The sequence below is a fragment of the Mobula birostris genome, chromosome X, assembly GCF_030028105.1.
Source record: "Mobula birostris isolate sMobBir1 chromosome X, sMobBir1.hap1, whole genome shotgun sequence".
NCBI classification, from domain to species: Eukaryota; Metazoa; Chordata; class Chondrichthyes; order Myliobatiformes; family Myliobatidae; genus Mobula; species Mobula birostris.
The window spans coordinates 1355849-1367938 of record NC_092402.1 but is presented as its reverse complement, the minus strand read 5'-3'; the positions used below and the strand labels follow the sequence as shown (position 1 = coordinate 1367938).

The window sequence follows — 12090 nt, the reverse complement described above, 5'->3', positions numbered from 1 at the left end:
GCGTCTGGCACATCTTTAAGAAAAACGCCGAAATAAGCAAGCTAGTTAATTAGGGTGATTTGAGTAACTCAGAAACTGCTGATCTTCTGGGATTTTTACGCACAACTGACTCTGGAGTTTACAAAGAATGGTGCCAAAAGCAAAGAAAAAACATCCAGCGAGCGGCCGTTCCGTGGGCGAAAACATCTTGTTAAATCCACTGCAACACACATAAAAGTTGCTGTTGCTTGAAAAGTTGTGTGTTGCTTGAAATTCCAGCATCTGCAGATTTCCTCGTGTTTGCGTTGTTAAATCCACTCACTGGATTTTTTTTTACGTTCTTTGTAAACTCCAGAGAGACTCAAATCACCCTGGGCGGCACCTAATTAATCAGCTTGTTAAAAAGGTGTGCCAGATGCGTTCCAGAACGCTCCAGCTACCACTGCGCCCTGGTCAGAGACTTTCTGAACATCCAAGTACGCAACATCCACCGGCTTGCCTTTGTCTGTCCTGCCTCAAAGGATTCCAACAGATTAGACAGGCAAGGTTTTCCCTTAAGGAAACCACGCTGACGTTGGCTTATTTCATCATGTGCCTCCAAGTACCCCAAAACCACGTAGAACATAGAATAGTACAGGCCCTTCGGCCCACAATGTTGTGCCGACCCTCAAACCCTGCCTCCCATATAACCCCCCACCTTAAATTCCTCCATATACCTGTCTAGTAGTCTCTTAAATTTCACCAGTGTATCTGCCTCCACCACTGACTCAGGCAGTGCATTCCACGCACCAACCACTCTCTGAGTAAAAAACCTTCCTCTAATATCCCCCTTGAACTTCCCACCCCTTACCTTAAAGCCATGTCCTCTTGTATTGAGCAGTGGTGCCCTGGGGAAGAGGCGCTGGCTATCCACTCTATCTATTCCTCTTATTATCTTGTACACCTCTATCATGTCTCCTCTCATCCTCCTCCTCTCCAAAGAGTAAAGCCCTAGCTCTCTTAATCTCTAATCATAATGCATACTCTCTAAACCAGGCAGCATCCTGGTAAATCTCCTCTGTACCCTTTCCAATGCTTCCACATTCTTCGTATAGTGAGGCAACCAGAACTGGACACTACTCCAAGTGTGGCCTAACCAGAGTTTTATAGAGCTGCATCATTACCTCACAACTCTTAAACTCTATCCCTCGACTTATGAAAGCTAACACCCCATAAGCTTTCTTAACTACCCTATCCACCTGTGAGGCAACTTTCAGGGTCTTTAACAGTCGACTCCAACATCTGGGTGTTGTTGCAGGAGCGATTTCTCTTTCCCTCGCTGGTGAGAGAGAGGGAGACCGTCTGAGATACCAAGGTGCTGTGTGATGGACTGTAATTTTTGATGGACTCTCGATTATGGGACATTTGCTATTGCTTGCATGGTGAGGGAGGGGGAGTGGTTCTTCTACTCTGTGGGGGGGGGGCGATGCTCCCGCTTGTGCATGGGGGGGGGGTCTTTGGGGTACTGATACTACTGTCACCCATTCTTTGGGATTTCCTGTTTTGTGTACCTCTGTGAAGAGTAAGAATTCCAGGTTGTATACTGTATACACTCCCTGAAATTAAACTGAATCATTATTTCAAACATTTTCTCAACCACTGAGGTCAGACTAACTGGCCTATAATTTCCTTTCTTCTGCCTCCCTTTCTTCTTGAAGAGTGAAGTGACTTCGCAATTTTCCATTCCATAATGTCTCCACAGCCTCTTCAGCTACCTCTTTTGCCTTTTATCCACCTGTACGGCACTTTCTCTGGAACCCAACACTTTTTTTGTGCTTTCTGTTGTTGTTTTCCCTTGTTTTATCTCGCCGATGTGTGTATGGCGCCCAAAACAAAGTTTTTCCATCGTGCGCCATCAATTTGACGGCAATAAACCAGTTTGTCAAAATAAACCCATGTATCACAGAGTCGTACAACAATGCAGCAAAGAAGTCTGTCCTCTTGTCCCATCTAATCTGTGCCACATCCTTTTGTACTCCTCCCGAAGTATGGAGCAATACTGTGTTTTGTGTGTGTGTTACCCCCCTTGACATCTCTGGTGTTTAGGACAGCAGTGAAGGTCCTCCATCTCTGGGGCTGTTCAGAGTTTCCTTCAGCATGTTTCCTCTTGGTTTCCACATGATGGAGACTCAGGAATACCGTCGCACACACACACAGAAAGATTCCTCATTGCTAATTCCGTAATAATTTTGTTTGACCAGTCAGGGTTGTTGGCCCAGAGCTGAACCCTCCAAACCAGGAGGACCAGTGGACCTCTCTTAGTCTGACCTCTACCCTTTGACTGGTTTGGCATGGGTGACCCTCCCAAGAGCCGAAGCACAAGGCCCTGACTCCAGCCGACGTAGCTCTCCAGGTCACTGAGACACAAAAGACAGCAAACCACGGCAAGGTTGTGGACTGTTTCGTGAGAGGTGGATAAATCCCCAGGGTTTGATGAGATGTGTCCAAGGCTGCAATGTGAGGCGTGGGAGAAAATTACATGGCCTGAACAGATTTATAACTCTCTTAAGGGCTACGAGCATGGTCAGTACATTTGAAGACAGCAAGGTGCTCAGCTGGGATAAGCCAAGTACTTACAGGCCAGTCTGTCTAACATACTTCGAGCGACATCGCACAGCAGCCTCAGATTTTAACCCTCACCTAAATCACATAGAAACATAATAGGTGCAGGAGTAGGCCATTCGGCCCTTCGAACCTGCACCGCCATTTATTATGATCATGGCTGATCATCCAACTCAGAACCCTGCCCCAGCCTTCCCTCCATACCCCCTGACCCCCGTAGCCACAAGGGCCATATCTAACTCCCTCTTAAATATAGCCAATGAACTGGCCTCAACTGTTTCCTGTGGCAGAGGATTCCACAGATTCACCACTCTCTGTGTGAAGAAGTTTTTCCTCATCTCGGTCCTAAAAGGCTTCCCCTCTATCCTCAAACTGTGGCCCCTCGTTCTGGACTTCCCCAACATCGGGAACAATCTTCCTGCATCTAGCCTGTCCAATCCCTTTAGGATCTTATACGTTTCAATCAGATCCCCCCTCAATCTTCTAAATTCCAACGAGTACAAGCCCAGTTCATCCAGTCTTTCTTCATATGGAAGTCCTGCCATCCCAGGAATCAATCTGGTGAACCCTCTTTGTACTCCCTCTATGGCAAGGATGTCTTTCCTCAGATTAGGGGACCAAAACTGCATCACGGGACAGTTTACAATGACCGTTTAACCTACCAACTGGTACGTCTTTGGAACAAGAGCATCCTGAGGAAACCCTCACATTCTACCGAGAGAATTACAGACAGCGGTGGGAATCGAACCTGGGTCACTGGGACTGTAAAACGTTGTGTTAACCACTACACTACCGTGTGATGGGAATCGAACCCGGGTCACTGGTACTGTAAAACGTTGTGTTAACCACTACATTACCGTGTGATGGGAATCGAACCCGGGTCACTGGTACTGTAAAACGTTGTGTTAACCACTACATTACCGTGTGATGGGAATCGAACCCGGGTCACTGGGACTGTAAAACGTTGTGTTAACCACTACACTACCGTGTGATGGGAATCGAACCCGGGTGACTGGGACTGTAAAACGTTGTGTTAACCACTACAATACTGTGTGATGGGAATCGAACCCAGGTCACTGGTACTGTAAATCGTTGTGTTAACCACTACATGACCATGCGATGGGAATCGAACTCGGGTCACCGGGACTGTAAAATGTTGTGCTAACCACTACACTATGGTGCTGCCCATACTTGGCAGAGAAGTTATTTGGGGGGGGGGGGGGGAGAAATACTCTGAGGATCAGGATTAATCTGCCTGGGAATTGGTCAAAGATCGTCTGTGTGAATTTATTACAGGGAAAGATCCCGTCTGACCAGTTTGATTTAATTTTTCGGAGAGGTAACCAAATGTGTTGATGAGGGCAATGCAGATGACGTAATCTAATGGGTCAACGGTTCTATTTAATATCAGAGAATGTATACAGTGTACAACCTGCCGTTCTTACTCTTCACTGACATCCTCGAAACAGAAGAAAAACCCCAAAGAATGAATGACAGTAAAATGTTAGGACACCAAAGCCCCCCTCCCTTCCCACACACCAGCAGATTCAACCCTTCTCTCACCTGCCTCAGCAAAAGCATCAGCCCATGCAAGCAATAGCAAAGTCCCAAAGGGGACCATGATCCAGAGTTCACCAAAACCACTGTTCACCCAACAGTTTGACATGCCTGTGTATGTGTGTGTGTGTGCGCGCGTCCCCTCTCCCTCCTCCCTCCCTCTCTCCCTCCTCCCTCCCTCTCTCCCTCCTCCCTCCCTCTCTCTCCCCTCCCTCCCTCTCTCTCCCCTCCCTCCCTCTCTCTCCCCTCCCTCTCTTTCTCTCTGTTCCTGTCTCTGTCTCTCCCTCTCTCCCTCTCTCCCTCTCTCCCTCTCTCCCTCTCTCCCTCTCCCTCTCTCCCCCTCTCCCCCTCTCCCCCTCTCCCCCTCTCCCCCTCTCCCCCTCTCCCCCTCTCCCCCTCTCCCCCTCTCCCCCCCTCTCCCCCCCTCTCCCCCCCTCTCCCCCCCTCTCCCCCCCTCTCCCCCCCTCTCCCCCCCTCTCCCCCCCTCTCCCCCCCTCTCCCCCCCTCTCCCCCTGTCTGTCTCTGTCTCTATCTCTCTCCCACAATCTCGACGTTCTGACCTCTCGCGACACCGGTGAGGAATCGGATCGTCTGCACAGCCACACCACAGAAGCGCACACCTTCCAGGCTTCCCCTAGCGATATCAAAAACGCCGGCCCGCCCAGCATGTTCTAGGAGCGTGAAGAACTGCAGTTTTGAGTCCAGCTGTAGATCACGGACTCCCACAGAACCCCAGCCTCCTTGAAAAGGAAAGAAGAAGCATTAAAGAGATTCATTTAATCTGTTTCGCAGAAGAACTGGAAGAAGTTGCCCTCCGGCGTCATTGTTCAGCTCCTCCCTCCAGAGATGGCCCTCCAGTGAGACCTTTGAAGTCCCAGGTGATCCAAAAGGTTCCAAATCACATTGGCAAACTGGATATAAAAATCACTTGGTAATAGGAGACGGGGTTGATTGAATGCAGGATACTATTGATCAGTGGCAGGTGGATTTCAATCCTGATAAGTGAAGTCAAGGATGCGTGCTTAGCCCATTGCTCTTCTCTCTCTACACCCATGGCTGTGTGGCTAGGCACAGCTCAAACACCATCTATAAAATTGCTGACAACACAGCCATTGTTAGCTGAATTTCAGACGGTGACGAGAAGGCGTGCAGGAGTGAGATAGATCAGCTGGTTGAGTGGTGCTGCAGTATCAACCTGGCACTCAACGCCAGTAAGACCCAAGAACTGATTGTGGACTTCAGAAAGGGTAAGACGAGAGAACACACACCAGGAGGGTATTGAAGTGGAAAGAGTGAGCAATTTCAAGTTCCTGGGTGTCAGCATCTCTGAGGACCTGTCCTGGGCCCAACATATCGAGTCATTTACAAAGAAGACATGACAGCAGCTCTGTTCCATTTTGAGTTTGAGGAGATGTGTGGTATGTCACCCGAGACGGTGGCAGATTTCTAGAGATGTGCTGTGGAGAGCTTTCCAACTGGTTGCATCGCCGTCTGGTGTGGGCTCCTGCACAGGATAGAAGTCAGCTGCAGAGGGCTGTAAACAGCCAGGTCCTTCATGGGTACCAGCCTCCAGAGTGCCCAGGACATCTTCGAGGAGTGGTACCACAAAAGGCGGCGTCCATCATTACGGACCCTCATCACCCAGGGCGTGCCCTCTTCTCATTACTACCATCAGGGAGGAGGTACAGGGGCCTGAAGACACACACTCAACGATTCAGGAACAGCTTCTTCCCTTCTGCCATCAGGGAGGAGGTACAGGAGCCTGCAGACACACACTCAGCGATTCAGGAACAGCTTCTTCCCCTCTGCCATCAGGGAGGAGGTACGGGAGCCTGAAGACACACACTCAACGATTCAGGAACAGCTTCTTCCCCTCTGCCATCCGATTTCTAAATGGACATTGAACCTGTGAACAATTGGACTACTTACTTAATTTTTAAAGTAGATGTATTTGCTTACTGTAATTAACAGTTTTTATATATTGCAGCGTACTGCTGACACACAACAAATTTCACAGTAGTGTTTAAAGCAGAGGTTGATAGGTTCCTGATTAGTCTGCGTGCCAAAGCTCACAGGGAGAAGGCAGCAGAATGGGGTTGAGAGGGGTAATAAATCAGCTGTGATGGAATGGGGGAGCAGACTCAATGGGCTGAATGGCCTAACTCTGCTCCTGTGTCTTGTGGTGTAATCGGAACAGAACAATAGAAGCGGCGAGATAACGTAATCTCTGAATGTTACAGTGCTGGCGACCCAGGTTCGATCCCCCACCGCTCTCTGTTTGTACCTTCTCCCCGTGACCGCGTGGGTTTCCTCCGGGTGCTCCGGTTTCTGCCCATGTTCCAAAGATGTACCGGTTGGGGGGGGGGGGTTAATTGGTCAATTGGGTGGCGTGGGCTCGTCAGGCCTGTTACTCAGCTGTATCTGAATGAAATAAATGGGATCTTGTTCTGCCCACTGGGCAAAGAGAACTTGTGTCAAATGTAGTCAAAGGGTGTGTAATTGTAAACAACAACAATTGTGGAGATTGAGGGCTGTACAAAATATCTGATACTCCTCCATTGATTGGTGTCAGCTACGGACCCATCCAGGGGGTCAGTGTGGACATGGTGGAGGATTACAAATACCTGGGGATACGAATTGACAATAAACTGGACTGGTCAAAGAACACTGAGGCTGTCTACAAGAAGGGTCAGACCCGTCTCTATTTCCTGAGGAGACTGAGGTCCTTTAACATCTGCCAGATGATGCTGAGGATGTTCTACGAGTCTGTGGTGGCCGGTGCGATCATGTTTGCTGTTGTGTGCTGGGACAGCAGGCTGAGGGTAGCAGACACCAACAGAATCAACAAACTCATTCGTAAGGCCAGTGATGTTGTGGGGATGGAACTGGACTCTCTGACGGTGGTGTCTGAAAAGAGGATGCTGTCCAAGTTGCGTGCCATCTTGGACAATGTCTCCCATCCACTACATAATGTACTGGGTGGGCACAGGAGTACATTCAGCCAGAGACTCATTCCACCGAGATGCAGCACAGAGCGTCATAGGAAGTCATTCCTGCCTGTGGCCATCAAACTTTACAACTCCTCCCTTGGAGGGTCAGACACACTGAGCCAATAGGCTGGTCCTGGACTTATTTCCTGGCATAATGTACATATTACTATTTAACTATTTATGGTTCTATTACTATTTATTATTTATGGTGCAACTGTAACGAAAACCAATTTCCCCCGGGATCAATAAAGTATGACTATGAGTATGGATATGTCATTCGAGATGTTTACTGCTATGCAAGTCTTGGCAGTACGATATTAAGGGGCAGGCTGTGCAGTCTCTCTCTTTCCACTCAGCTGATGGATGCAAACGAACTGCAGAGGCCAACACAGTGTGGCACCAGCAGCAGTTGCCAGTCGGCGCTGACCCAACGTAGGACTACCTCGGGGGCTCCCAGCTTCCGGACTTTTCCCTCGGGCTTTACTCCGGAAGCCTCCCTCATGAGTGGGTGTAGCTGAGGTCGGAGATCAGAGTTTACCTTCTAGGTGAGCTGCCAACCTTGGCTGACAAGCCTCATCTGCCTGAAGCAACTGGTCTTAAGCTGCCTTTTCCCCCTTCTGTCAGTAAAAACAGTTCAGCCGGGCTTAGTAGCGAAGCCACACTTGAAGGCCAGAAGCTGGACTTGGTTGTCAGAGGCTATTTCAAGTGCACAATAAATAGTGGGAACTTTTCCCTATTACCCCTGGCTATGACAACCTCAAGGAACCAAAATAACAAAGTGGAAGCTGTGTAGTGATGAATAAAAGGTAGTTCCAGGGCAGAGATGTCGATGTATTTAGACAGGCTGCAGTACAATTGTGTTGTAGAGGGGCAGTGGGTCACCTGTCCAGTAACCAGGGACATCTGTTAGTTTTAGATGGTTACAGATTTGATTAGGAAGTGAGTGATGTGGGGACAGGTTGTAACTGAAATAGAAATGAACACTAACTCTCTGTTCATCCACCTACCCTCTTCTGACCAGGTTTACAATGAGCGGAAGCGGTTCGTAAAAGAGTGGCGGAAAAGAAAGAGAATGGTGAGATTAATGATTGGGACATCGGCATTTGTGTGTGGAATTTGTACCGGGGGGTGAGTTGGGTTTCTGGTGGGGTGGTGAGCGTTGGTGAGATTAATGATTGGGACATCGGCATTTGTGAGTAATTTGTACAGGGGGGTGAGTTGGGTTTCTGGTGGGGTGGTGAATGTTGGTGAGATTAGTGATTGGGACATCAGCATTTGTGTGTGGAATTTGTACAGGGGCAAACATGAGGAAATCTGCAGATGCTGGAATTTCAAGCAACACACATCAAAGTTGCTGGTGAACACAGCAGGCCAGGCAGCATCTCTAGGAAGAGGTACAGTCGACGTTTCGGGCTGAGACCCTTCGTCAGGACTAACTGAAGGAAGAGCTAGTAAGAGATTTGAAAGTGGGGGGGGGGAGGGGGAGATCTGAAATGATAGGAGAAGACAGGAGGGGGAGGGATGGAGCCAAAAGCTGGACAGGTGATTGGCAAAAGAGATATGAGAGGATCATGGGACAGGAGGCCCAGAGAGAAGGAAAAGGGGGAGGGGGGAAACCCAGAGGATGGGCAAGGGGTATAGTCAGAGGGACAGAGGGAGAAAAAGGAGAGAGAGAAAGAATGTGTGTATATAAATAAATAATGGATGGGGTACGAGGGGGGAGGTGGGGCATTAGCGGAAGTTAGAGAAGTCAATGTTCATGCCATCAGGTTGGAGGCTACCCAGACGGAATATAAAGTGTTGTTCCTCCAACCTGAGTGTGGCTTCATCTTTACAGTAGAGGAGGCCGTGGATAGACATGTCAGAATGGGACGTGGAATTAAAATGTGTGGCCACTGGGAGATCCTGCTTTCTCTGGCGTTCGCTGAACACCTATGCTCTGTCCTGACGAAGGGTCTCGGCCCGTAACGTCAACTGTTCCTCTTCCTAGAGATGCTGCCTGGCCTGCTGCGTTCACCAGCAACTCTTATGTGTGTTATTTGTACAGGGGAGTAAGTTGGGCTTCTGGTGGGGTGGTGAACGTTGGTGAGATCGATGATTGGGACATCAGCATTTGTGTGTGGAATTTGTACCGGGGGGTGAGTTGGGCTTCTGGTGGGCGGGAGGTGAACGTTGGTGAGATCGATGACTGGGAGATCGGCATTTGTGTGTGGAATTTGTCGAAGGTTGTGTTTCGGGTTCCTGGCAGGAGGGTGATGAAAGTCGGTGAGGTTCAGATATGTTGAATTAGGTCCAGACAGAAGGCTGCAGACGGTGTGCTGGATAACTTGAATGAGTTCGTCCATATGTACCTGTTGTTCACGTTTTCCTATTTCTATGGGAGATTGCATCAGGCACCTGGGGTGGGGAGAGATTTACTGAGAAGGAATCAAAAAGTGGATTCCCTTACGGTCCAAAGGTATCACCTACATGTGAAGCCAGTTGATGTACACACAGTCCAAAAAGAAATCTTGTAAACTGGGGTAGAAAGACATGGAAGATGGTGAGTTCAGGGAGGGCCATGGGATAATCTGCAGCAGGTTAGTATTAAGTAGGAGGAGATATTCTGCTATGTGATTAAGTTTCTGGCATTCGATTTGGTGTCAGACAGGGGAATTCCGTTTTCTGCTGGAGCCATATGAATTAACAGCAAATGTTTTACTTTCCGTTCAGGCGACAGATCTGATTGATGCTATTCTGGAAGGGTATCCCAAAAGCAAGAAGCAGTTCTTTGTAAGTAGTGTTGCTCCCGACTCCAGTATCTGTAGCCTCTTGTGTCTGAGACTTCCTCTCAGCTCAGAGTCAGCTACACACGCTGTGATTGAGGATAATAGGTCTGTGTCTGGCAAGGTAATGTCTCCTGACCTATGGTGAACCCAGCTACAAAGTAATGCAATGAACCAGAATTGATTAGAGAGCTTAAGGGAAAGGAACCATTAGGGGACAGTGATCATAATGTGATCAATTTCACCCTGCAGTTTGAGAAGGAGAGGCTAAAGTCAGATGCATCGGTATTACAGCGGAGTAAGGGGAATCACAGAGGCATGAGAGGAGAGTTGGGCAGAATTGACTGGAAAAGAACACTGGCAGGGATGATGGCAGCAGCGATGGCTGGAATTTCTGGGAGCAAGTTGGAAGGCACAGGATATATACATCCCAAAGAGGAAGAAGGATTCTAAAGGCAGGATGACCCAACTGTGGCTAACAAGAGAATTGAAAGCCAACGTAAAAGCCAAAGAGAGGGCGTATAATAAAGCAAAGATTAGTGGGAAGCTTTTAAAAACCAACAGAAGGCTAAAGTAGGAAAAAATGAAATACAAAGTTAATAATATAATATAGAAGAGGATAGCAGAAGTTTCTTCAGATGTATGAAGTGTAGAGAAGAGAGTGGATATCGGACTGCTAGAAAATGATGCTGGAGAGGTAGTAATGGGGGACAAGGAAATGGCAGATGAACTGAATTAAATATTTTCCATCTGCCTTCACTGTGGGTGACACTAGCAGTATGCCAGAAGTTCGAGAGAGTCGGGGCCGGCGTGTGAGGTTGCCGTTACTAGGGAGAAGGTGTTTGGGAAACTTGAAAGGTCTTGAGGCAGACCACCTGGTCCAGACGGTGTCCGCCCCGGGGTTCTGAAAGAGGTAGCTGAAGAGATTGTGGAGGCATTAGTAATGACTTTTCAGGAATCACTAGATTCTGGCTTGGTTCTGGAGGATTGGAAAATTGCAAATGTTACTCTACTCTTCAAGAGGGGAGAGAGGCAGAAGTAAAGAATTATAGAGCTGTTAGTCTGACCTCAGTGTTTGGGAAGATGTTGGAGTTGATTGTTAAGGATGTGGTTTCGGGGTACTTGGAGGTACATGATCAAATACGCCGTAGTCAGCATGGTTTCCTTCAGGGAAAATCTTGACTCTCAAATCTGTTGGAATTAGAAACATAACCTACTGCTCAGTACTGGCCCTTCGGCGAACATGTACTTACCTTAGAAATTACCCAGGGTTACCTGTAGCCCTCTATTTTTCTAAGCTCCACGTACCTATCCAGGAGTCTCTTAAAAGACCCTATCGTATCTGCCTTCACCACCGTCGCCGGCAGCCCATTCCACACACTCACCACTCTCTGCGTAAAAAAAACTTACCTCTGACAGCTCCTCTGTACCTGCTTCCAAGCACCGTAAAACTCTGCCCTCTCATGCTAGCCACTTCAGCCCTGGGGAGAAAGCCTCTGACTATCCACATGATTAACGCCTCTCATTATTTTATACACCTCTATCAGGTCACCTCATCCTCTGTCGCTCCAAGGACAAAAGGCCAAGTTCACTCAACCTATTCTCATAAGGCACACTCCCCAATTCAGGCAACATCCTTGTAAGTCTCCTCTGCACTCTTTCTGTGGTTTCCACGTCCTTCCTGTAGTGAGGTGACCAGAAATGAGCACAGAACTCCAAATTGGGTCTGACATGGGTCCTATTTAGATGTAACATTACCTCTCGGTTCTTAAACTCAATCCCACGATTGATGAAGGCCAGTGCACCGTATGCCTTCTTAACCACAGAGTCAACCTGCCCAGCAGCTTTGAGTGTCCTATGGACTCGGACCCCAAGATCCCTCTGATCCCCCACATTGCCAAGAGTCTTACCATTAATACTATATTCTGCCACCATATTTGACCTACCAAAATGAACCACCTCACACTTATCTGGGTTGAACTCCATCTGCCACTTCTCAGCCCAGTTTTGCATCCTATCAATGTCCCGCTGTAACCTCTGACAGCCCTCCACACTATCCACAACACCCAAAACCTTTGTGTTATCAGCAAATTTATTAACCCATCCCTCCCTCATCCAGGTCATTTATAAAAATCATGAAGAGCAGGGGTCCCAGAACAGAACCCTGAGGCACACCACTGGTCACCGACCTCCATGCA

General features: G+C 48.3%; 1 protein-coding gene across 1 annotated transcript in view; it reads left to right on the top strand.

Moving 5' to 3' along the window:
• psmc3ip (PSMC3 interacting protein) overlaps positions 1–12090 on the top strand; it is a 53051-nt gene that overhangs the window by 36952 nt on the left and 4009 nt on the right. Inside the window, exons 5-6 of the mRNA XM_072249618.1 lie at positions 8149–8202; positions 9840–9899. Of these exons, the coding sequence (XP_072105719.1) occupies positions 8149–8202; positions 9840–9899 (114 nt within the window). The remainder of the gene's footprint in view (positions 1–8148; positions 8203–9839; positions 9900–12090) is intronic.